Below are 24285 nucleotides of genomic sequence, written 5' to 3' on the forward strand. Positions count from 1 at the left end.
GCGTTCACCAGCATTTTGTGTGTGTTGCTTGAATTTCCAGCATCTGCAGATTTCCTCGTGTTTGCAGTACTGTACTTCTAATCAGTGTTGTAAAGCTGCAACATAATAATACAACTTTTATGTTCTACACCCCAATCTCTGATGGAAATCATGCACTGTGACTTCTGCACCACCATCTCTATCTGTGCTGCTATCTTCAGGAAACTAGAGATTGAATCCTAAGGTCCCTTTGTTCATCAACATTCCTTAGCACCCTACCATTTACTGCAAAAGATGACATTTTGTGAGTGGAGTGGAGGTAGACATAAGTGTTGTCTTCATTGAAGGATAGGAAACAGTTCAGCGCCTGCTGTACGGGTCGGAGGACTGCAAAGATACAGTTGAAGTAATTGTATTTGGAGGGTGAAAGGCACTTAGGAGGGTGTCCATGATAGAATAACTGAGATGGGGTGGAGTGCAGCAATTACCGAGGTGGTTTTTTTTGTGAAATTGGTGAACTTTTAAGCAACACACAAAGTGCTGGAGGAACTCAGTTGGCCAGGCAGCATCTATGGAGAGGAGTAACCAGTTGAGGATTCAGGCTGATACCCTTCATCAAGACTGGAAAGAAAGAGGTGGGTGAGGGATGGGAGGTGATAGGTGGAAGTGGTAAGTGGATGAAAAATAAGGAATCTAATAGGAAAGGATAGTGGGCCATGGGGGGGGGAAAAGGAGGAGAGGAACCAGATGGGCAGGAGAAGAGAAGGGGTGAGAGGGGAACCAGAATGGGGAATAGAAAAAGAAGGGAGAGGGGAAGAAATTACCAGAAGTTAGAGCAGATTTTCACACACATGCATGAAACTCTTGCGTTGGTGATATTTTAAGTTGTTCCTTTCACTGGACCCTTCTGTTAACAGACCTAGGACTAACAAAAACCTTTAGCAAATGCCCCAGTGTTCCAAAGAAAAATGTCAGCCTGTCTGCATTCCCTTCTTTGCTTCTGTCAAAACTAGGTCCAGAGTGTCACTTCCTATTAAATACAGGATTTTTAAAAGGCAATATGATGGCAGAAAAGTGGCTACTTTCCCTAGAGCAAAAAATGATGCACTCCAGATGAATCCTTGTCTGTCAACCTTTCAGGAATCTGATGCAAATCACTCTGTTTAACAACCAAGTGAAACACAGTGAGACAGGCTGTGTAATGAGGCTCCAGCTGTATAGTCTGTGTTCCCTCTAATTCCACCTGTCAACAGTTCTGACTGCCACTTCCTCCTGCATGGAGTCCCTGTGTCAACATCTCGCTATCTGGGATGTAACTGTGATACCAGTTAATGGGTTGCAGCTCTTAACAGCAGCTGTTTAATACACAATTGAAATTCATTTGTTATTTTAAATGTTAGAAGCTACTGAGAGGCTTTCATTTAAACATTATACTTTGATTTTTATATTCCCATGATAACTGCAGTTTCCAAACCAGTTGATTTAATCCAGAACATTTTATTTTTATAAAAAATGATGCAACTCACTACTTTCAAGTCTCAGAACACCATTGTTTTGCTACTTTCTGATACCTACAATTCTCCAGTCCAGGCATCATCCTAGTGAAGCTCTTCTGTATTCTCTCCAGCATAACCATGTCCTTCCTATTGTGTTGTGATCAGCACTGCACACAATATTCATATTTTGTAAAGCTGCAGTGTAATGATCCAACTTTCACATTCTCTTTGTCTTCTGATGTCTTGTTTCAGTATTGTATGCTCTTCATAAAAAGAATACTCCTATGTAAGTCTGGGGTGAATGTTACTTATTCTTGGAGAAAGGACTTGCATCCCAGCCTGAATTTCTTTTCATTCAATGCCCACATCTTTTCACTGGCTTTCCAAAGCAATCTATTGACAGATTTCAACTTATTCAGAACATTGCTGCTAGACTTTTAACTAAAACTAGAACAAGGGAACATATCACTCTCATCCTAGCTACTCTGCATTGGCTTCCTCTGTATTTCAGAATTGATTTTAAAGTGCTCTTGCCTGTTTTTAAAGTTCAATGGTCTGGGACCGGAGTCCATCATAGAATCGCTTGCTTGATAATCAGAATCAGGTTTATTATCACTGGCATGTGACGTGAAATTTGTTAACTTAGCAGCAGCAGTTCAATGCAATACATAATATGGACAAAAACACAAAATATAATAAAACTAAATAAGTAAATGAATTATAAGATACATATATTGAATAGCTTAAAATAGTGCAAAAACAGAAATACTATATATTTTTCAAAAAGTGAGGTAGTGTCCAAGGGTTCAATGTCCATTTAGGAATTGGAGGGCAGAGGGGAAGAAGCTGTTCCTGAATCACTGAGTGTGTGCCTTCAGGCTTCTGTACCTCCTACCTGATGGTAACAGTGAGAAAAAGCCATGTCCTGGGTGCTGGAAGTCCTTAATAATGGTCACTGCCTTTCTGAGACACCACTCCTTGAAAATGTCCCGGGTACTTTGTAGGCTAGTGCCCAAGATCGAGCTGACTAGATCTACAACCCTCTGCAGCTCCTTTTGATCCTGTGCAGTAACCCCCCCCCCATACCAGACAGTGATGCAGCCTGTCAGAATGCTCTCTATGGTACATCTATAGAAGTTTTTGAGTGTATTTGTTGACATACAAAATCCCTTCAAACTCCTAATGAAGTATAGCCGCTGTCTTTATAACTGCATCGATATGTTGGGACCAGGTTAGGTCCTCAGAGATTTTGACACCCAAGAACTTGAAACTGCTCACTCTCTCCACTTCTGATCCCTCTATGAGGATTAGTGTTCCTCCTTCTTACCCTTCCTGAAGTCCACAATCAGATCTTTCGTCTTATTGACGTTGAGTGCCAGGTTGTTGCTGCGGCACCATTCCACTAGTAGGCATATCTCACTCCTGTACGCCTTCTCGTCACCACCTGAGATTCCACCAACAATGGTTGTATCATCAGCAAAGCGTGGGTTTCGATTTGTAGGAAGTAATGTCTTGCAAACACTGCCAGCGTTGTGCATCCGATGTCGCCTCCAACCTCGTTTGAAATTGTCTCTTCGCCTTTGAAATAGCCCTCTGCAAATCATACCTGGTTTTCTGGTACAGGCCTGGGTCACCAGACTTGAGTACCACAGACCAAGCCTTGAGATGACATACCTCCTGGTTCATCCACAGTTTTTGGTTTGAGAATGTACAGTAAGTCTTTGTAGGCACACACTCATCCACACAGGTTTTAATGACGTTGGTAACAACTGCAGCATTCTCGTTCAGGTTCGAAGATGAATCCCTGAATACAGTCCAGTCCACCGATTAAAGCAGTCCTGTACGCGCTCCCGTGCTTCCCTTGTCCATACCTTCTTGGTCCTCACTACTGGTGCAGCAGTCTTCAGTCTCTGCGTATACTCAGGGAGTAGAAGTACAGCCAGGTGATCAGACTTCCTGAAGTGAGGGTGTGGAATAGCACGGTAGGCATTCTTGATGGTAGTGTAGCAATAGTCCAGTGTGCATCCTCTAGTATTGCAAGTGATTTGTTGATGGTATAACAACATGAGAGATTTCTGCCTTGCCGCCAGATTTGATTTAGAATTACAGAATCTGTCAACAGTTCTTTACATCCTTTCGTACCCTTATGGCATATTTTCTGCTCTTCTGTAAGTATATTGTGGTTATCTGAGTGATTAGTTGGAAGATGCATGTTATAATTTTATAGTTTATTAACAAGCAGTAGGATGATATTTTGATGGGTCATTTGTGATTTCTGCTTTTGGTAAGAGATGTTTTACATTCTGTCAAAAATCCAGGCACATTTTCAGGATTTTAAGGAAATTGTTGATATATTACTAGGTACTGTCATTTGCACTTCCCTGTATTAGAAACAACACAAGAATTGGCCATCTGACCCTTTGAGTCTGCTCTGGTCTTCATCAAGATCATGGCTGATCATCTGCTTGTAAGGTCAGAATAATTGTGATGAGAGGAGCTAGGTTGCTCTCCTCCCCCCCCCCCCCCCCTTTCTGGTTCAGTGATACATCGGCAAATTTGTTGGCAGCTCAATACCTTGTGGTTGGATCCCAGGCAGCAGTGACAAATAGAATTGGTCCGGACCATTTCACCCGATCGCTGACTCAGAATCAAGAAATTCTGCTGTTAGTGGTCAGGCAGCACTCTGTGCTTAATTCATGAAATCATGAACAACCATTTGGGCAAAGGTGTGAAAGAAACTTTGAGGTTGTAAATAAGGAAACATCATGGAGAGGAGAAGAAACAGCAAAGGAAAACATTGAACCCCTAGAGAAGAGATTGATAAAGTGCTGGTGTAACAAGCTGCTCAGTGTGTTGTGTTATTAGTTTTTTGTAAGTGTGAGTTCTTGCTTGAATAACATCCTTGATGTATTTCATGCAACATTCTCCTATGCGTATGAGGCTGGTGAGAATACTGAAACCTGTTTTGCTAAACTGCTGAAGTTTAATTCAGCATTCATTAAAGGGCTTCAACAAAATAACAAAAATAAATTCAGGAGTAGGCCATTTGGTCTAACTAGCCTATTTGGCCATTCAATATGATCACTGCTGATCAGCCGCAAGCCGCTTCAATGTCTTGAATTGCAAAAAGTTATCTACAGTACTTCCTCTTAAATACCACCCAATGATCCAGCCTCTGCAATCCCCTAGGATGGAGAACTCCATAAATTTGCCACTCTTTGCAAGAAAAGCTTCATATCTATCTCAGTTTAAATGATTGCCCCCCCCCCCGCCCTCCAAATGACCTGTTCCGGGTTCTCCTAAATGTGGAATGTTCTAGGTATCCATTCTGTCATATCCATGAGGATCTAATGTATATTTCTATTACATCATCTCTCATTCCTGAAGTCCAATCTGCGTGGGTTGCTTCTAAAACAGTCTAAAGTGTCTCCAGGTGATTGTTACCTTTAAATTTCCATAGTTACTAATACAGACCACCAACACTGTTCTTAACTACTCCCTCTAAGTCACTTCCTCTGTAATTTCCAATCTCTGCAACATTAGAAGGCAGAGAAAAGGCCTTGAGCCTTGTGTGCAACAGGAACTCAGAGCTGCTGTTTAATAGGACAAGCAAGTGTTGCCATGGGTCATGCGTTGGGAATCTTTGGCCTTGAATGTCAAACAGCAGTTGTTGTAGGATGAAATGCTTGAATAACTTTACAATACCCTATAGAAACTTGAAATCTTACCTGAGTGTATTGAGTTTTCTTTATGAAAAGGCAGTCCCTCGGTATAACAGAGCAGTATTGTTCTTTCACTAACTACCTGAATCAGAGCAACAGCTGGATGATGATCTTTGGACCTAGTTAGCCGTGTGGATTGTGTTTTAATGATGTTTGAAAGGCTTTAGCTGAGTTCACAATTATGTTAGCAGCTGGTAAGGAAGACTGTACTGTGAAGTGTTTGAATGCAATGAAGTTGATGCCTTCCACTGTCTCAGAAGGTTGTGTGGAATCTGACAGAATGTTGAGTGAAACCACATGCCTGTGACTTGTTTTGAGAACAGCTTTAACTGGTATGGTGACAAGTGTTCTGCTGCAGTCTGAGTAACCATAAGTGGTAAATTGCAGGGCTGGAATGAGGTGCAGTGTATAAAACCTAACATTTCACCATCAGGTCTGAGATCCCAGGATCCAATTTAACATGAAGAATTTGAACTCCATAGAAAATACAGGAATAGAACTGTTCTAATAATTCTGTACTGTTTACAACCTCCCCTTGATTTGTATCCTAATTCTATGTTCCTGCCCTGTTCCTAAAATACTATATCCATCTTTCCTTCCATCACCTGTTCTGAAACCCTCATGTGGCTCTGGTTATCACTAACCTTGACACATTTGACATTCTCACATTCCTTGGTGTAAACTAACTTCTTTCATGAAGGTTCCGGCTAATGTGAAGGTCACTTGTTCTAGTAAGTTATTTTCCAAATATTCAATGGCTTCCTTTTGCCATAATATCTTGCCACAATTCAAAGGAAGTTGTCCAATCCAACAATTTTTCAAAATTGTTTCCTGCCAGAGTTTCTCCTTCAGCTGCAAGTCCTGGACTGTTGGTTTGGCTATTGGTCCAATCCTTGTCCGACTCTAAACTGAGCCGCAGCTACTGAACTTATTACAGCCGCATGTTCTCCTTGTGTCTTTGTCTCTGGGTGCATCCATTTTGCTCTTCCCTCATTCTCAGAAGTCATGGACCATACTGTATAGAAACAGTCCTTTGGTCCACTTTGTCCACAATGACAATCAATTGCCCACTTACACTCATCCCATTGTATTCTCCCCAATTCACCTCAACTTGTTTCCCTCTCCAACTGCAACCTCCCCACTGCCCCCACAAGGCTTTACCACTCATCTATACACTAGTAGCAATTTACCAAACGGTAGGTAGGTAGGTAACTGACTTACCAACCCTCTTTTTTTTTTTAGAATGTTGGAGGAAACTCACAGATCATAGGGAGAGCCTGCAAACTCCACATGGTGCAGAAGGCATGGATGATCCCAGGTTGCTGGAGCTGTGAGTCAACAGCTCTATTAGCTGTGCCCCTGTGTTGTCTGTTTTTGCTGATATTCTCTTGATCTTGCTGTTCTGCTTTCTGTGTATGCTGCAGAGTTCCCTCGCCTTGTCAGTTTGCCAGTTCTTTGTTTAAGTGTTCCACAGTTCAGTGCTGTTGCCCGAAAGGCTTGTTGCCTCCATTCCTTGGAGCCTTGTTTCTGAAACCCTTGTGATTTTCCAGCAACTGTGTTAATACACTTTCAATGTTTAATCGGATGCCCTGAAGTACAAGTGAGAAGAAATAAACAAGGCAGTATTTAAAATCTCCCCTTTAAAGTTTTCATCCAAAATAAAACAGGAATTTGCTCCTTGCCTTAATGTGCGTCTCTCAACTATAACAACAGCACTGTGAGATGAGGGAGAGTGCTAGATACAAATGTGGCCAAGATCAAGTTTCCTGAGCTCCAGGAGGGAACTTATTATTGTTGAAATTTTAGAGTAGGTTACTGCTTTTGAGCAGTGAATTAAATAACTTGTCTTTTGTTAGTGAATTCAATGCCAATCATACAGCACTGAAATAGGTCCTTTAGCCCATTTGAGTCCACGTTGACCATCAAACATTAAATGCAATACTAATTCCTATTTCATCCTCCCCGTATTCCTGTCGACCAGCACGAGGGTCTTTTTAAAGTAACCAATTATCCTACCAACCTGCATATATTTGGTATGTGGGAGTAACCAGAGTACCCGGGAAAGCCCTAGAGATCACAGTGAGAACATGCTGACTCCATATGGGTATGGAGATTGAACCCAGGTCATTGGAGCCAAGAAGCAGCAGCTGTGGCATGTCTTCTGAATCTAGATCCATTTTGTATGGGATGATACTGGATTTACATCAGTGACTGTGAATACCAACAGTGCTGGGCAAGAAGTTATTGACTTTGAAGGAGCCGATGGAAAAGGTTATAATCCTCACTGACCAGGCCATTGTTTAGGCCCAAGGACAATGAAATGCAACATCCTGCAACTTAAAATGGAAAATTAGGAAGTTATACACAAATAGCAAATCAAACTTGATAAATATCACCTCAGTGATTTGGAACTTTCATAAGCACAAGAGATTCCACAGATGCTGGAAATTTTCAGCAATATACACAAAATGTTTGAGGAACTTGGCAAGCCAGACAGCATCTATGGAGGGGAAGAAATAGTTGGTATTTCTGGCTGAGACCTTTCATCAAGACTGGAAAGGAAGGGAGCGGAAGACAGAATAAGAAGGTGCAGGGGTGGGAAAGGAGTACAAATTGGTAGCTCCAGGTGAGTGGGGAGGTGGGGGTAGTAGGAATGGAGTAAGAAGCTGCGGGGGAATAGTTGGAGAAGCTAAAGGGCTGAAGTAGGTATCCAATAAGAGGACAGTGGACCATGGAAGAAAGGGAAGGAGGAGGGAAACCAAAGGAAGGTGATGGGCAGGTGAGAAGAGAAAGGGGTGAGAGGGCAGCTAGAATGGGAAATGAAAACAGAAAAGGTGGGAGGGGGAGAAATTACCACCCACTCACCATCCCCCTCACCTGGTCTCGTCAATCAGTTGCCAATTTGTACTCCATACCCTCCCCCCGACCACCTTATTCTGGCTTCCACCCCTTCCTTCCCTATCCTGATGAAGTCTCAGCCTGAATTGTTGACTGTTTGCTCCTCTATACAGATGCTGCCTGACCTGCTGAGCTCCTGCAGCATTCTGTGTGTTTTGTCACTTCTGGCTGTGAAAGAAGCCCAGATACCTGTTTATCACTCGGTAAACCCTAAATAATATAATAAATGAAGTAATCTCTAAATAAAATAAACACATTCAAGGATTAGTTCCCTGGTATTCATCCTCTAGATTACACCTCTGGCAGAAATATTCCTTTGGCCTATGCTTTTGGAATGAAATCTTCTGTGCTGGATAAAATCCCCGAGATTCGCCCCACAACTGATTCTGAATCTCTGGTACTGCAGGGATGAAGTTTGCAAGGAATGTTCAAGAATATTTCTCTTGCATTGGCAGCATCTGATGCCACAGCAAATCGTGAAATATCTTCAGCATTTACAGCTGCATTAACTTACATCATTATGCAATTCCCTGACTTACTGGGTTCCTTCCACCAATGCTTTCAGTAAAACAGGACTTTTAAAATACAGGGATTGACTTACTCCGGAGGAGATTAAAGGTAGAGATTGGATTCCAAGCCACTGTCTTCCCTCCTGATGATTATACATTTTTCTGAGCTGTGGTAGTTTCACAGGGACCACAGATGTGATACTCAACCAATATTCTTACAACTAAACAATTAAAGGTCAAGAAACACAAGATGGAATCCCAGTGTGAGCCACTGGGGAATTTAAAGTTATTTTAAAACTTGTCACCATGTTGTGTTTAATTAAGAGTAATAGTGTCTGTGCAGTTACCAGCTTGTCCTAAAAACCTGTCTAGTTCACTAATGTTTGTGAAAGTAAGCCTGCTACCTTTAAACCTGTTTAGTCAAACAACAGGAATACTGTCTAGTCAATGTGGGACTTCAGACCCATCACAATTGGTTAACACATCTGCTTTCTGATTTGGCCAGTTTCAGAGCCGTTTAGGGCAGGATGATAAATAGTGGAATATAACAATAAAATGCTGGAAATACTCAACAGATCAGGTAGTATTTGTAGGGAAGGTTTTGGTTAGTGCAATGCTTTGCAGCATCAACGATTGGGGTTCAATTCCTGCCACTGTTTCTAAGAAATTTGTATGTTCTCCCTGTGAACACACGAGTTTCCTCTGGGTTCTCTGGATTCTTCTCACATTCTAAAGATGTATCGATTAGCGTTAGTGTGTGTGCAGCGTGCTATGCTGACATTCGAAGGCTGGTGACACGTGTGTGCTTCCCCTAGCACGTCCTCGAATTGTATTGGTTGTTGATGCAAACGATGTATTTCACTGTATTTTTTGATGTTTCAATGTACACGTGACAAATAAAGCTAATCTCTGCGGCTGATAAACTTTTTCTCACTCCAAAGTGTTAACTGTTTCTCCCCACAAATGCTGCCAGAGCTACTGCGTATTTCTATTGTTTTCTGTGTGTATTTCATATTTTCAGCATCTACAATATTTTGTTTCTTTTTAATAATGTGGAGCCTTTCCTGTGATGCCCTTGTCCCAAGGCTGAATTTTTTTTTTAAAAAGTGGAGCTGCTGGAAAAGACAGTCAAATTTGTCTTCTCTGTGTAACACTGAATTGAAAACAGTTAAAAGTTTTGTCTATGATGGAATTCCTTTCGTCTTTTCCTGTGTAATACACTTTCACACGAACAATAGGATAGCTTAAATAAATGTGCTAAACAAGTTGTGGTAGTAACAACAGCCCCTATGGAAGGTTTTTCAAACAGATCTGATGTTAGCCAAATTTGGTTGGTAATAATCACATTGTTTAGAATGAAAATAAATCAAGATTGAATATGGAAGGAAAAAGCTACAAGCTCCTGGGAATAGATGGGGATGTTTTGTTGAATTTCATTGTTCACCAGTCTAATTCCTGAGGGGATTGTCCTACCACAAGCAGCTACAGTGACTGGATCCTTATTCTTCAGAGTTTAGAAGAAAGAGGAGTTATATGTTTGAACATAAACTTTGTGGCCAATTTATTAGGCACCGTGTGTGTGTGTGTGTTTAGTCTGTGGGCTTCTACTTCTGAAGCCCATCCACTTCAAGATTCAATGTGTTGTGTGTTCAGAGATGCTCTTCTGCACACCACTGTTGTAACATGTGGTTATCTGAGTTACAGTTCCTCTCCTATCAGCTTGTTCATCTAGCCATTCTCCTCTGATCTGTCATTAACAAGACACTTTCTTCTACAGAACTGCCTGCCTTCACTAGACTCTGGATGTTCTTTGTTTCTCGCATCATTCTCTGTAAACTTTAGAGACTGTTGTCTGTGAAAATCCCAGGAGATCAGCTGTTTCTGAGATTCTCAAATCTGGCACCAAGAATCATTCCACGGTCAGTCACTGAGATCGCATTTCTTCCCCATTCTGATGTTTGGTCTGAACAGCAACTGAACCTCTTGGTCATGCCTGCGTGCTTTTTTTTAATGCATTGAGTTGCTGCCACATGATTGGATGATTAGATATTTGCATTAATGAGCAAGTGTACTCAGTGAAGAATAGTTGAGGCCTGGGGCAAATTAACTGTGATCATATTGAATGGTGGGACAGGTGGCCAACTTGTTCCATTTTCTTTTGTTTGACTTTCTGAAATTGGTAGATTGTATCCTAAATTGTACATTACAAGTGAAACTGCCATTGAGACAGTAGATAGGATAATCAATAAGATATGGCAATAAGTATAAAAATTTAGCTCTCCTTCAACTTGATGCAAAAAAGCTTCATAACTCAATTTTAAGAAATTAATAATGACTATTCAATAGAAGTAACCTTTGGTTAGACCTGGTTTGGAATTAAAACATATTTTAATTTTTGCCTATTTAATTCTTGCTCCTCCATCCCTTGAAACCAAGAGACTCTATCTTTGGAAAAATTATTCTGCTGCCAAAAGGCAGGGGTTTCTACGACTTGAGTGGCTGCTGAACATTTCAGGAAGAAAGAATCCCATTCAGCTCTGGGACTGTAAGTTCAGGCTAAATTCCTTTGGAACCAACTCAGATGACTCCACAGATGAACGAGTGCTTTGTAAGAAAATTAAGGCAAGATTTCTCTCCCTCATAAGCAAAGATGCAGTTAATTAGAACACACAACTTTTTAAAAGGAGATAATAAGCTGATTATATTGAATTTCAATTACAAAAATGTATATTTTTGGTTTTCTTCACAACCATTACTTCTTGCCAGTTATCATTTTGCAAGTTTTACCATCTCCTGTGTAAAAAGTCCTTCCTCTGATTGGGGGATTACAGGAGGCGAGGCTGTGAGTGTGGTGGGCCGGTTGTATTTAAATCCAAGCCCATTTTCTAGATTCATCTGGCACCACGTGTTTTGTGGTAAAGGTCATTTGATTGATGTGAGAAGAGTAAATCCTGGATGATTACCCCTTCCCTAATAGGGTTGCTATGGTCAATTTCATTATCACTATTGCAATTACATGTTAGTTGCACACAAAGAAAACTTGTGTTTTGACAGAAGAGGCCGTAGTTTCCTTCAAAGTACAGATTTAAAAAGGTTTTGCTAATAGTGAATGCACTATAACCAAAATACCCCATGTAATGTTCATGTTATAACCAATTTGCCTTGGGGAAATGTTATAGAATATTGAACAGTACAGTGCAGGCCCTGCAGCTCATGATGTTGTGTTGATCTTTTAACCACCTCCTAGACCAATCTAATGCTTCCGTCCCACATAGTCCTCCATTTCCTTTTCATCCATGTGCCATTATAGCAGAGCTACTCGTGTTTGATGTTAATCCCTTCAAATTAGGCAAAATGCTTTTACTTTTGTCCTGTCAACTTTTTTTAACCCACCCCATGCCTCCCTTCCCATACACCTCCCAGGTCTGCTTTGTGCCTTCAATTTGGGACACTCCTGCCAAAGCCAGGTTTCATTCTGCTGATAATGCACTGGAGTCGAGCAACTTGCCTCTCGCAGTAGTTTGGAAAAGTAGGCAAGTAGTCAAAACTAATATGATAGAAAGGTAGAAATGCAGTCATTCAATTCTCTTCCCAACCCCCTGCGTTGATTTACAATTTGTTATATGCATGTATGACAAGGGAATGACATGTGTTCAAGCAAAGGATCTCTTGGGTTGTTTTATTCAAAGGAATGTTCTAATAGACTGCAGAATGCTACAAACCGTTGGGAATTTGCAACAATATTTATTTGGCATTATTTTTCATCACAAAACAAATTTTTTTACAGTTACAGTGGATTTAAATCTCAGTTGTGTGTTTGATCCCAAATGCAAGTTCCACACTTGCAGAGAAACCTTAAACTATACAGGGCAGAGGAACTCATTGATAAAAGGTGACATCGCCTGTGCAGCGCAGAGCCTACTCCAGCCCCAATCATAGACGTGCCTTGGTTGTGTCCAGTACTAACCAATCTATAAACAATTCTATGTAGAGTCGTGGAGAGATACAGCACAGAAACGAGGCCTTTGGCTCACCCAAGCTATGCCGACCCTGAAGACCCCATTTTTACACTAATCTTACCCTAACTTATTCTCCCCAGATTCTACCACTCATCTATACATCAGAGACAATATACAGCGGCCAATAAACTACCAATCTGCAGAGTTTTGGGATGCGAGAGGAAACGGGCAGAACATACATAGAGCCCTGGACATCAGGCTTAAACCCAGCTGCCTGGAGCTGTGAGAGAGCAGCTCTGCTTGCTCCACCACCACGGTGTCCAGTGCTTTAACCTTGCTCTTCTGCCTCAGTCATGGAATGAGATTTTCTCCACACACAGCTGTATAAACATTTGAGTCTATAATAACTGTGTGGTTTGTGCAGAGTGTGTTGTATGGTTGGGTGATTTAATTCCTATAGTTACCTGAGTTTCGGTTCTACCATCCTCCACTGAAAGCTGTCAGGAAGTGATGATAAAAGCCACTTCAGGTACAATGACTGACTGTGGGGGATGTGGTTTGCAGCACCTTAAACATACCGAGGATGCCTCATTCATTGTGACAGCCAGCTGCCCAAGAACAGAAACTGAGTTGCTTCATCGACTCCAAGATTGAACACATGCCCAGAACAGACACAAAAATTAATCATTCATATAGTTTCTAACAATCAGGAGTAATCCTTTTACTTCTAATGAACCTCTTAATCTATTATTTCTTTGCAGCAGTTTAAACCAATACAATATAATTTTAGCTACTTATACATAAAAGCTTCTTCAGTGTTTTTGCAATATTATGTAAGTTTCAACACAACTAACAAACCAGAGCAAGTTTTTAAAAAAGAGCAAGGCATAGAATGTGTTAACTTTTTTTTTACAGATTCCTTTGTGAATGAGTCAGATGGAGGGGAGCTGCACTATGGCTGTGTAACAATGAGACAGTGCTCATAAGAGTATTTTTCTATATTGTTCCTATATTTATCCTTAACTTTTCAAATCCAGGATGGAATTCCTAACAGTCTGACTGGAAGCACAGAGGGACAGATTATATAGATGTAATCTTCATTTGAGCGTTTTGCAGAAGTTTCTCCATTGATTGTGTGTGACCATGAAGAACCTGTGCAGCAATATCATTATTCAGTGTTATTGTTGCATGACATTTTGCAGGTACTGGGCAGGAAGTGATGCAGTCCAGTGGGGGGGGGGGGGGGGGTTGCAGATCAGGTCATTAGGAGCTGTGGTCAGTGTCAAAATTTACACAACAAATAACTTTTCTCCAAGATTGTCATCTAATCAAAGCCAACATTGGGAAAGTTGAGACATATACAGTGTTCAAGAGAAAAAGACCTTTCAATGAAACTCTTAGGCTCTTCCTTCCTCTAACATGCCCCTGATCATCTATCTTCATCAACTAAAGTAGTTCTGGCACTTAACTATTTGGGCAGAATTCCCCTGTGCACCAGCTGATAATACTTGATTTCCTCTTCGGGCCACTCAGAGTGAGGCTGTGATCACTTATAGATTTGTTATATTGCCTCTCTCGTCAAAGGGAGCCACAAGGTAGAGTCATGTATCTGGAGAATGTGATGCACTCCCAACTATTATTTAAGCGGTTAAGATCAAATGACTACTTTCAGTGTTGCTGACTAGCAAAGGCTTGGCCTGCAAAAGGCAACAAGAGGATTCACTAAAGTTTATTCTTGTTAATCTATATACGACAAACTCTTCACAAGCTAAGACAGGAACACGATGCACATGAAGTGTAGGGCCTCCAAGCAAATGGCCAGAAACTGCTACTTGTCCTCATCTGAACTAATGAGCTGCAGGAATGTGTCCTGCAAGTAATTAATAAAGAGAGCCCTACACTCTACTGCATGTCTTCTGCTCGTTTATAGTGAAGACAAACACTTTCCAGCAATTCTTGTACTGCCGCATCAGACAGCTGTATTCTGCCCATTGGACTTACTGTAACATATACAAAAATAACATTCAGAGTCCTATCCAAGAGTAAAAGATCACTTGTTAAAAATTAAATGTTACAATTAATAAACAGGTTATGTTTGAAGGAAGTATGTGAAGTGGCAAAGGAATACAGACCCTGGACATATAGAAACACAGAACCTCTTAATTCACACAAGACCTGCCACTCAACAGAAATATGGACCCTGTGCTGGTGACGACATTAGTAAAGATTTGTGTTTGGGACTGAATGAAGTTGGTGATGCGATTATTCTCATTTCAATTTTGTACTTCAGTCAAGTCTCAAATCATGATATGCAGAATTTTAATTTGGAGATAATGCCAAAAATCACCCACCAAAGTGGATTTAATTCGAAGTCTTTGGGCAGTAGACTTCATACTCAATGAGTGATTGATGTTTCAATAGAGAGCTCTTCCCTGTGAAACACAATCACATCCAATAAATATGCAAAAGGATTCCTGCTCAAATGTCAAAGTTACTTTCTACAAAGCAATGTGGGACTAGTTAGTTAACTAGAAATCCTTTTCCATCAATAAATCTGTCCCTATTGCTCTGTATCACCAACTGGAACCATTGTAACTTAGCTTGGCAGTAATATGCAAGGGACTAGTTAAAAAAACCTACTGATGCACATTCTTAATCATGATTTGTTGGTGGAGGTTGGGAATATTGATTTGAAAAGAAGAAATAGAATAAAATGCACTGACATCACCTCTGAACATTAATCCCTTAAAGAGTGACTAGGTTATATGGTAATTCAGCCCAACTCATGAGTTATGTGGAAAATAAAAATATTTGTCTGTTACAGATTGGAAATTCCAGGAAGAGGGTGGGCAGGGTTCTAAATGGCAAATATTAGAATCTAGATATTTCTTTATAATTCCAATTCTTCATCCTTAATTTCTGATTGATTTAATTTGAAGGGATTTGAATGAATTATGTAAAGAGGTAAGCACATTTTCTTTTTAAACATCTTGGAGAACTGTTGAGATCAGGTGTTTTTACGCATCCAAAGGTAGATTCTATTGATGGAAATTCAACAAAATGTCAGGATCCCGGTTTGATAGGCCATGTGTTTCTTTCAGTAAGGTGTTCTGCTGTTTCCAGTGAAGGAAAGTCTCCAGTATTGGTTGGAATTGCTTCAGTGTAGGAGCGTATGCAGCATTCGTAAAGGCAAGATTTCAAGATATCCGTGCGGTCAGGCACAAGCTGGAAGCACTGATTACTTCTCTTCACTCCGAAAGTCTGCATCTTCCTTCTTCTCCCTTCACTCCAGTAAAATAAGGGAAAACAATATCAATGTATTAATTGAGTGTGGCTCCTAGATTACTATAAGTGAAATATGGACATAGAAACAAGAGAAGCAGCTCCTTAAATTTGCTCTACATTTAATTAGATCACTGTGACTGATCTGCACTTTCATTCCATTTTAATATTTTTAATCTATGCTTTCTTAGCCAACAAAAAAAAACTTGTGGTGAGTACTCATAATTCCCTGGAGAGCTGTGACGTTGAGTTCATTTTCTCTCTATCGTATCCACGCCAGTCTCTGAGCTAACCTCCCCACCTACCAGCTCTGCTGTTCTGAGTTCTTTACATATACAGCCAAGTATATTTTATATATATCAGGGTTTCCCAACTGCTGTCTGTAGTCCCCTCAGTCAATGGTAGGGGTCCATGGCATTAACAAAAAAAGGTTGGAAACCCCTGATATATAGTGACTGTTTCTGTCTCTGCCACTCTTGACTGAAAGAAATACCCTTGTGTTCCTTTTCCTCCAATTTTTACCAATGACTTTCACTCCATCCCTTGTGGGTTCTGGCTCCTCTGCCGGGGGAAGTCGTCTAAACAGGGGAAATATCCTCTCATAATCAAGTCACCCCTCAGCTTTCACTGTTCCAAAGAAAACAAACCCAGTTTATTCAAGCTTTCCCCAGAATGAAGTTTTCCACTTCCAGCATCCTGGAAAATCTCCTCTGCACCCTCTCCAGTACAATCCCATATTTCCTGCAATGTGGTGACCAGAACTGTAGGCAAGATATGGTCTAACCTGTGCTGTATACATCACTTCCAATGTTACACATTCCATATTATACAGCCACTTTACTAAACTGTCTTCCTACTTTTGAAGGACCCTTGGACACAAACTCCAAGATCTCTTTGTTGCTCCATGCCACTCAATATCTTCCATTTCTTCAGAACCATACAGCATGGAAGCAGGTCCTTCAGCCCATCAAGTCTGTGTTGACCCGCAGATATGCATATACACTAAACTCGTTATTTTGTTTCCCGAGTTTACAGGGGCAAGTTAACCTAGCCGTCTACCTGTCTTTGGAATGGGGGAGGAAACCCATTCAGTCACAGGGCATATGTGCAAACTCTGCACAGACAGTATAAGAGCTCAGGATTAAACCCTGGTCCCTCCTTGCTGTGAGGCTGCAGCTGTGCCAATTACATTGCCCCTTGGTGGATGTGTCCTTGCCCGCTGCACTTTCCTCAATGGCACTTTGCTTCACGATTCTCTGGAATAAGTCCCATTCATCACTTCTCTGCTGAAATGAGCAGACCATTTCAATCTCCCTGCAGTGGAAGGCTTTTCTACAGTCAATTTTTGTACCTAGAAACCTCTTCACCATGCCCCTACATTGGCACTTGGATACCAAGGGCAGTAAATGCTGTTTTGCAGCACAGTGTGCGTCCCCTTCTACTAACTCGCACCGTGGAATCAAAACTGGCACAAATTCTGAGGAAAAAACCTAGGGGTAATCAGTTCTTCAGACCAAGCCACGAGGTTGCTAGTCCTACTTTCTAGACACTATATAAACAACAAGATGCCTAAGTATTCCTCTTATTGTCCAGCTACTTCCATCCTTATTGAATAGTCTCCTGATATTCATCTCCATAATTACTTACAGCACAAACATAGGCACTGATACAGTGCAAGTGCGTGCCCCAGTACACCAAAGGAGCAATAATTCAACACACTGGCAGACTGGGCACTTGCATCTGTAAGGTTATGGATCTGAGAAGAGTACACACACCCGTCCACAGCTCTAGATCTAGAGTGGGTTCATATATCTCCTCATTGTTACTGAGCTTGAGCACATAAGCAAGTACATACATCTGCCCAACATTGGAACTAATGTGCATTTAAGTGCCATTGAAGAGTGAAAATACATGTGTGTGTATTGATGCAGAGTGATCATGGTTATCTCCTAGATTGTGAACTCCCACACACTTTTACCAGCGCAGTTCAAAACAATGTTTCACAGGAAGTTGACCAACCTGATAGTTGGGTGGCTTCTTCTCTCCATTGACTCCTTGCAGAAGCACCGTTTCCTCTGGAACCTTCTGGTCATTCTTCGCTTCCACCACAATGTTCTCATGAGCTTCAGGTTGTGTGCTAAGCAAGCCAAACAGTACTTAGTTACTTTACCAGTGGCTGACCAACATCACCAAAGCCAAACTAAGATAACAGCATTGGCCAGAGTCGCAGACATAAAACATTCTGCATGTTTAAGGGCATATACAACCAGAATCAAACCAGGTTTATTATTGCTGACATATGTTGTGAAATCTGTTGTTTTGTGGCAGCAGTACAGAGCAATATATAAAAAATTATAAAAAGTAAATGAATAAATAATGTGGAAAGAGAACAAAATAATGAGGTAGTCTTCACGGACCATTCAGAAATCTGATGGCAGAGGGGAAGGAGCTCAACTATCTGGCCAAATTTGGCTGTGTGCATGGAAAACACATCACTCTAGATTAGCCAGCAATGGTTTATTCAGGATACCTATCAATCCTGCTACACCAAACCCCATATGTACTGCCCTGGGTTTGAGTTTCCATTCATCCCCACAGATATCCTCCTGGGGTAGTCAGCCCGCCTCGAGACCAGAGGCCAGGGACAAGTGGCCCTTTCTCAGATTGAAACCTGGAGCAGATGGCCAATGTCCCAAGGACAGATGGTAACTTTTCTGACTGGAACACATTAGTCACTTGATTCTTCTGAGAAATTGCCTTGAGTCACACGGCATAAGCCATAAACACATTCTGTGCTGTGATTTATGGATTTTGCAGTACCTGGTGCTTCCTGGGTAATTGGGAATTGACTAAATGCAGAATTATACATACAGAGTGAGAGTTGGACATATCCAAACATTCACAAACGTGTATTGTCTTTCATACATCACACACACACACACACACACACACACACACACACACACACACACACACACACACACACACACACACACACACACACACACACACACACACTCTTATTTTCTCCTGGTATGCAGATACACTTATGCATGCACACTAATGATAACAGGAAAGCTCACATGCTTTGTTTGCCTGAGCGGCCACAGGGTATCTTTCCTTTTTTATAGAGAAAATAGAGGACAGCACCCAGGATGGCAATAAGTAGAATGCACACAATGATGACGACGATCACCACTCCGCCACTGCTCTTTGCGTGAGATATATCTAGATCAATAGAAAGAATGGTTAAGGCAATAGAAACAGCTTGAATGGCCTATTTTTCACGTTCCTATCTGTGAATCACATGTACTGCCCAAGGACTGGAGTAGTTACAGTGCGATCCCTGGTCTTTTTTCTGTACTGCCCAGTGTCAGAGATGGAACTCACCAGTTCATCCCTTGCACAGGTAACCCTGTGCCACTGCAGGTTGCTCTGTTGCAAATTAAAACGTACCCACTTCAACAACTAAAGTCTGAAGGCACCCAAAGATGAATATGAAGCTTTTGGGTAGGAATTCATCCCACTGGATTTCTAAGACTGTGAATAATATTCAGAGACTTAGAAAGTCTATCATACACCACAATGTTTCTATGAACTGTGCAGTAAAGAATTTAACCAGGAATTATGAAGTTCAGGATTTTGCTGTTCGGTCTTCTGTGGAGGTGCTTGACATGCAGTAAACATAATAATAAATAAATAAATAAAGGCATCTGTTAGTCTTGCAAGACCATGGATCTGGGCCTGGAAAGTCTTCACTCTCCAGGGCGCAGGCCTGGGCAAGTTTTGTATGGAAGACCAGCAGTTGCCCATGTTGCAAGTCTCCCCTCTCCATGAGGCCAATGTTGTCCAAGGAAAGGGCATTAGGACCCATACAGCTTGGCCAGTGTCGTCACAGAGCACTGTGTGATTAAGTGCCTTGCTCAAGGACACAACACGTTGCCTCGGCTGGGGCTCGAACTCACGCCCTTCAGGTCGCTAATCCAATGCCTTAACCACTTGGCCACGTGCCCACATAGACATGGAGGAAGGCAAAAGAAAGGAAATTATAGGCCAGTTAGCCTAAACTCAGTGGTTGGGAAAGTGTTGAAGTCCATTATTAAGGTTGAGGTTTTGGGGTTCTTGGAAACTAATGATAAAATAAGTCAAAGTCAGCATAGTTTCTGTAAAGGGAAATATTGTCTGACAATTCTGTTCTTCGAGGAAGTAACAAGCAGGGTGGACAAAGGAGAGGCAGTGGATGTCATTTACTTATAGAAGGCCTTTGCTAAGATGCCACACATGAGGCTGGTTAACAAGATAAAATCCTATGGTATTACAGGAAAGAGACTGGCATGGATAGAGGAATGGCTGACAGGCAGGAGGCGGTGAGTGGGAATAAAGGGGTCTTTTCTGGTTGACTGCCGGTGACTAATGGTGTTCTTCAGGGGTCAGTATTGGGACCACTACTTTTCACATTGTTTGTCAGTGATTTAGACAATGGAATTAATGGTTTTGTGGCAACGTTTGTAGATGATACAAAGATAGGTGGAGGGGTGGGTAGTGCTGAGGAAGCAATATGATTGCAGCAGGACTTAGACAAGTTGGAAGAATGGGCAAAAAAGTGGCAGATGGAAAACAGTGCTGGGAGATGCATTTTGGTAAAAAGAACAATAGTGCAAATTATTATCTAAATAGGGAGAAAATTCAAACATCAGAGGTGCAGAGGGACTTAGGATTCCTCGTGCAAGACTTCCAGAAGTTTAATTTACAGGTCGAGTCTGTGGTAAAGAAGGCAAATGCAATGTTGGCACTTACTTCGAGGGAAACAAAATATAAAAACAAGGAGATAATGCTGAGGCTTTATAAGACACTAGTCAGGCTGCACTTGGAGTATTATCAACAGTTTTGGCCCCCATATCTCAGAAAGGATGTGTTGGCATTGGAGAGAGTCCAGAGGAGGTTCACGAGGATGATTCTGGGAATGAAGGGGTTAACATATGAGGAGTGTTTGGCAGCTTCGGGCCTGTACTCACTGGAATTTAGAAGAATGCGAGGGGATCTCATTGAAACCTATTGAATGTAGAAAGCACTAGATAGGGTGGATGTGGAGAGGATGTTTCCTGTGGTGGCGGTATCCAGGACTAGAGGGCACAGCTTCAAAATTGCCGAGTGACCTTTTAGAACAGAGATAAGGAGGATTTTTTTTTAGCTAGAGAGTAGTGAATCTGTGGAGTGCTCTGCCATGGACTGCAGTGGAAGTCAAGTCAATGGGTATAGAGCAGAAGCTGATAGTTTCCTGATTGGTCAAGGCAGCAAGGGATATGGTGAGAAGGCAGGTGTATGGGGTTGAGTGGGATCTGGGATCAGCTATGATGGAATGGCAGAGCAACTCGAGGGGCTGAATGGCCTAATTCTGCTCCTACACCTTTTGGTCTATAAGGGAATGATTTCAGGAAAAAAAAATCTGAAGAATTTAGAAGAATAGCAAGAGAATGCTTTTTGAATTCCTTGGTAGTCTGGGTCATGAGTTTCCTAATTAAAAATAAGCACAGAGCAAAATGCCAACGTTCCATGCATAATCAGATTCCTCCAGCTGAGAATGTCAGCTCTTCTTCCTTTACAGTACTGCTGCACTGAGGTAATCAATTGCTGCACTATTTCTGGCTGAATGAGGCTGTGTCTTCCAACAGCGTGCAATCTGCGACAGCAGTGAATGACGATATCATGAGGAGGAAACGACAAAGGTGTTGATCAATACATTTTTCAAATGAACCAGGAAACACAACATGAGCTGTAGAAAACACGAGTGTAGAGTGAATGTGATCGGTAACACGCACCAGATACAGAAACAGGGTGGCAATCAAGCAACCCTTTCATTATTAGTGTGGCAGCTGATCTGATATACCTGCTGGACCTGCAGGTCAATAAGATTTTGGCCTGAAGCTAAATGACACTGCATTTTTACTGATGCCAAGTGCATTTTACTAGCAGTACGTGTAGATACTATTCAAACATGTCAATGGACATAGCACTGAACTCAAACACGAGAATTAAGAGACTCTGAGGTAGACAAATGGATGAAAGGCAAAAAGAATGAAGTGTTATGGGCTGCATAGGAGGATTGATCTTGGAGTAGGCTGAAAAGGTCAGTACAACATAATGGGTCGAAGGGTCTGCACCATGCTCCCCCTTGCACCATAATTAATATTCATTAGCTTTTCATTGTCATCACAACGGATCCTTAATAAGTTTGTAAACTAGTTTAAAAGGTAGGCATTCACCATAATACAAAGCAAAGTGAGGTATAGTTACTTTTCAAATCATGTCATTTAGCCACAGAGACATTCTGCAAGATATGAAGCCAATCCAATGATCCGGCATTCTCCCTAACTCTCCTGGTCTGTGCATATAATATTAATTGTACTTAGCAAATCACAGATCTTCACCTTCAGTCCCCTGCCCTCCACCTCCAACCTCCCTGGCATCATGCTCCTCATCAGTATGCTGGTGCATAGCTGAGAGTCTTTTTTAGGGAGATTGTCTAAACTTGAAATAAGTTTTTTTTGGCAAAGAGACTGTCACCAAATATGGACATGACCCAAAGATTTCCAGCTGTATATAAATAACTGGATCATTGGAAATGTAGATGTTGCTCATGTGGCCCCATTTCTGAATTACTAAATTATAAGACAATCACACAAAAGAAGGTTCTGGAAATAAACCAGAAAACATTGGAAATACTCAGGTTGTGTACTTTCTTTTTCTTTCTCTGCAGATGCTTCCTGATGTGATTATTTCCAATGCCTTGTTTCTATTTCAAGAAAATCACATTTGCAGGAAATGTGGAATCACAGAATAATACATCATGGAATAAAGCAATTTGGCTCATTGTGCCGCACTGCATCTTTGGAAATGATGGACAATTAAATCCACTCCTTTGGTATCTATCCAAATCTTTTGAATTTTATTAATATATCTGCCGTCACCACCATCCTCTCATAGAAAATAAAACAATACAGCAGAGAAACAGGCCCTTTGGCCCATTATTCCAAATTAAGCATATCCCCGTTTGCCCGTGGTCTTCCATTCCCTGTCTGTGCATGTGCCTCTTAAATATTATTATCGTATCTGCTTCCACCACCTCTCCTGGCACTGCCTTCCCAGCACCTACCACCCTCTGTATAAAAAAACTTGCCCCCTAGATTTCCTTTGAACTTCCCCCTCTTACCCTGCCTTCTGGTGTTTGACGTCTTCCCTCAGAGAACAAGTCTTTGACTATCTACCCTTTCTACAGCTCTCATAATTTCACATTTATTTTATTTAAAGATACAACACAGGACAGGCCCTTCCAGCCCAACAAACTGCACGGCCCAGCTACCCACATGTTTCACCCTAGCCTAACCACAGGACAACTTACAATGACCAATTAATCTCCTAACTGGGACATCTTTGGACTGTGCTCACGGGATGGTGGAATTGAACTTCAAACTCCAAGATCCTGAGCTGTGATAGCATTGGGCTAACCACTACGCTACCATGGCACCCATATGGTTTTCAGGCAATATGTTCCAACTAGTAACTTCTGGTTAGGTAGGAGAAATATTCAATTGATTCAATATGGAAATAAAAATAACTGCAGCACTGGTATCTCAAATAAATATTATTAAAAAACTCAGCAGGTCAGGTAATCAGAATTAGAATCAGGGTTATTATCATTGATATAAGTCATGAAATTTGTTATTTTGCAGTAGCAGTGCATTGCATACATAAATACTGTAAATTGCAATAAGAAATAAGAAATCTGTGGAAAGAGATTTCCACAGATGCTGTTTGACCTGCTGACATTTTCCAACTTTTTCTGCCTTTACTTCCTCGTGTCATCTCTGGTCCTTTTGACAATTGCTTAATTCTGCATTATTCACCATCTATCAGTTCTTTGGCCACTGCAGTTTCTACTACTTTCACTGTCAAAATCATTCACGTATTTGAATCTCTGTTAGCCTGCTTTGTTTCATAAAGAACCTACACTTATCAGAGTCAAGACTGTATGAACTGATCTCACGTAACTAATTCTTACCAATAGTCGAAGGTCCAGTCGTGGAAACTGCCACTGAGGCTGCAAAGTAAGAGAGAGTCATCAGGAGAAAGCATTGTGAATAGAAACAGTTCCCGCTCTACATTGTCATTCGTGTGCTACCTGCTTTAAAATGTGAGTGTGGCTTTTGGCAGGAACAGAATAGGATGTGTTGCAATGCTTCTATGATTGCACAGTGTCCCTACAAAAGTTGCCTAGGCTTATACACAAAGTACAGCCATAAGGCTATGGTGAGTGGCAATTCCTGGAACTGTATCCTATCATGGCTAGAACATTAAGGAGAGGAAGGCAAAAAAACTGCACAGGGTACTTTTGGGAGGAGGGCTTCGCTTAGTGTTAGCTCTTCAATCTACTTTCGGACAG

General features: G+C 41.3%; 1 protein-coding gene across 2 annotated transcripts in view; it reads right to left on the bottom strand.

The window, feature by feature from the left end:
* Nucleotides 1-12303: 12303 nt before the first annotated feature.
* Nucleotides 12304-24285, bottom strand: part of LOC140184940 (cell surface glycoprotein MUC18-like) — a 133451-nt gene continuing 121469 nt past the window's right edge. The window contains exons 13-16 of one of the 2 annotated variants that reach the window (XM_072238175.1): nucleotides 23905-23943; nucleotides 18929-19073; nucleotides 17865-17982; nucleotides 12304-15844 (exon numbers count right to left, since the gene is read on the bottom strand). In XM_072238175.1, the coding sequence (XP_072094276.1) occupies nucleotides 15812-15844; nucleotides 17865-17982; nucleotides 18929-19073; nucleotides 23905-23943 (335 nt within the window). In that variant the 3' untranslated portion in view covers nucleotides 12304-15811. Of the gene's footprint in view, nucleotides 15850-17864; nucleotides 17983-18928; nucleotides 19074-23904; nucleotides 23944-24285 lie in introns of both variants that reach the window. The other variant, XM_072238176.1, reaches the window with a different exon arrangement.

Source organism: Mobula birostris, chromosome 20 (assembly GCF_030028105.1).
Source record: "Mobula birostris isolate sMobBir1 chromosome 20, sMobBir1.hap1, whole genome shotgun sequence".
NCBI lineage: Eukaryota > Metazoa > Chordata > Chondrichthyes > Myliobatiformes > Myliobatidae > Mobula > Mobula birostris.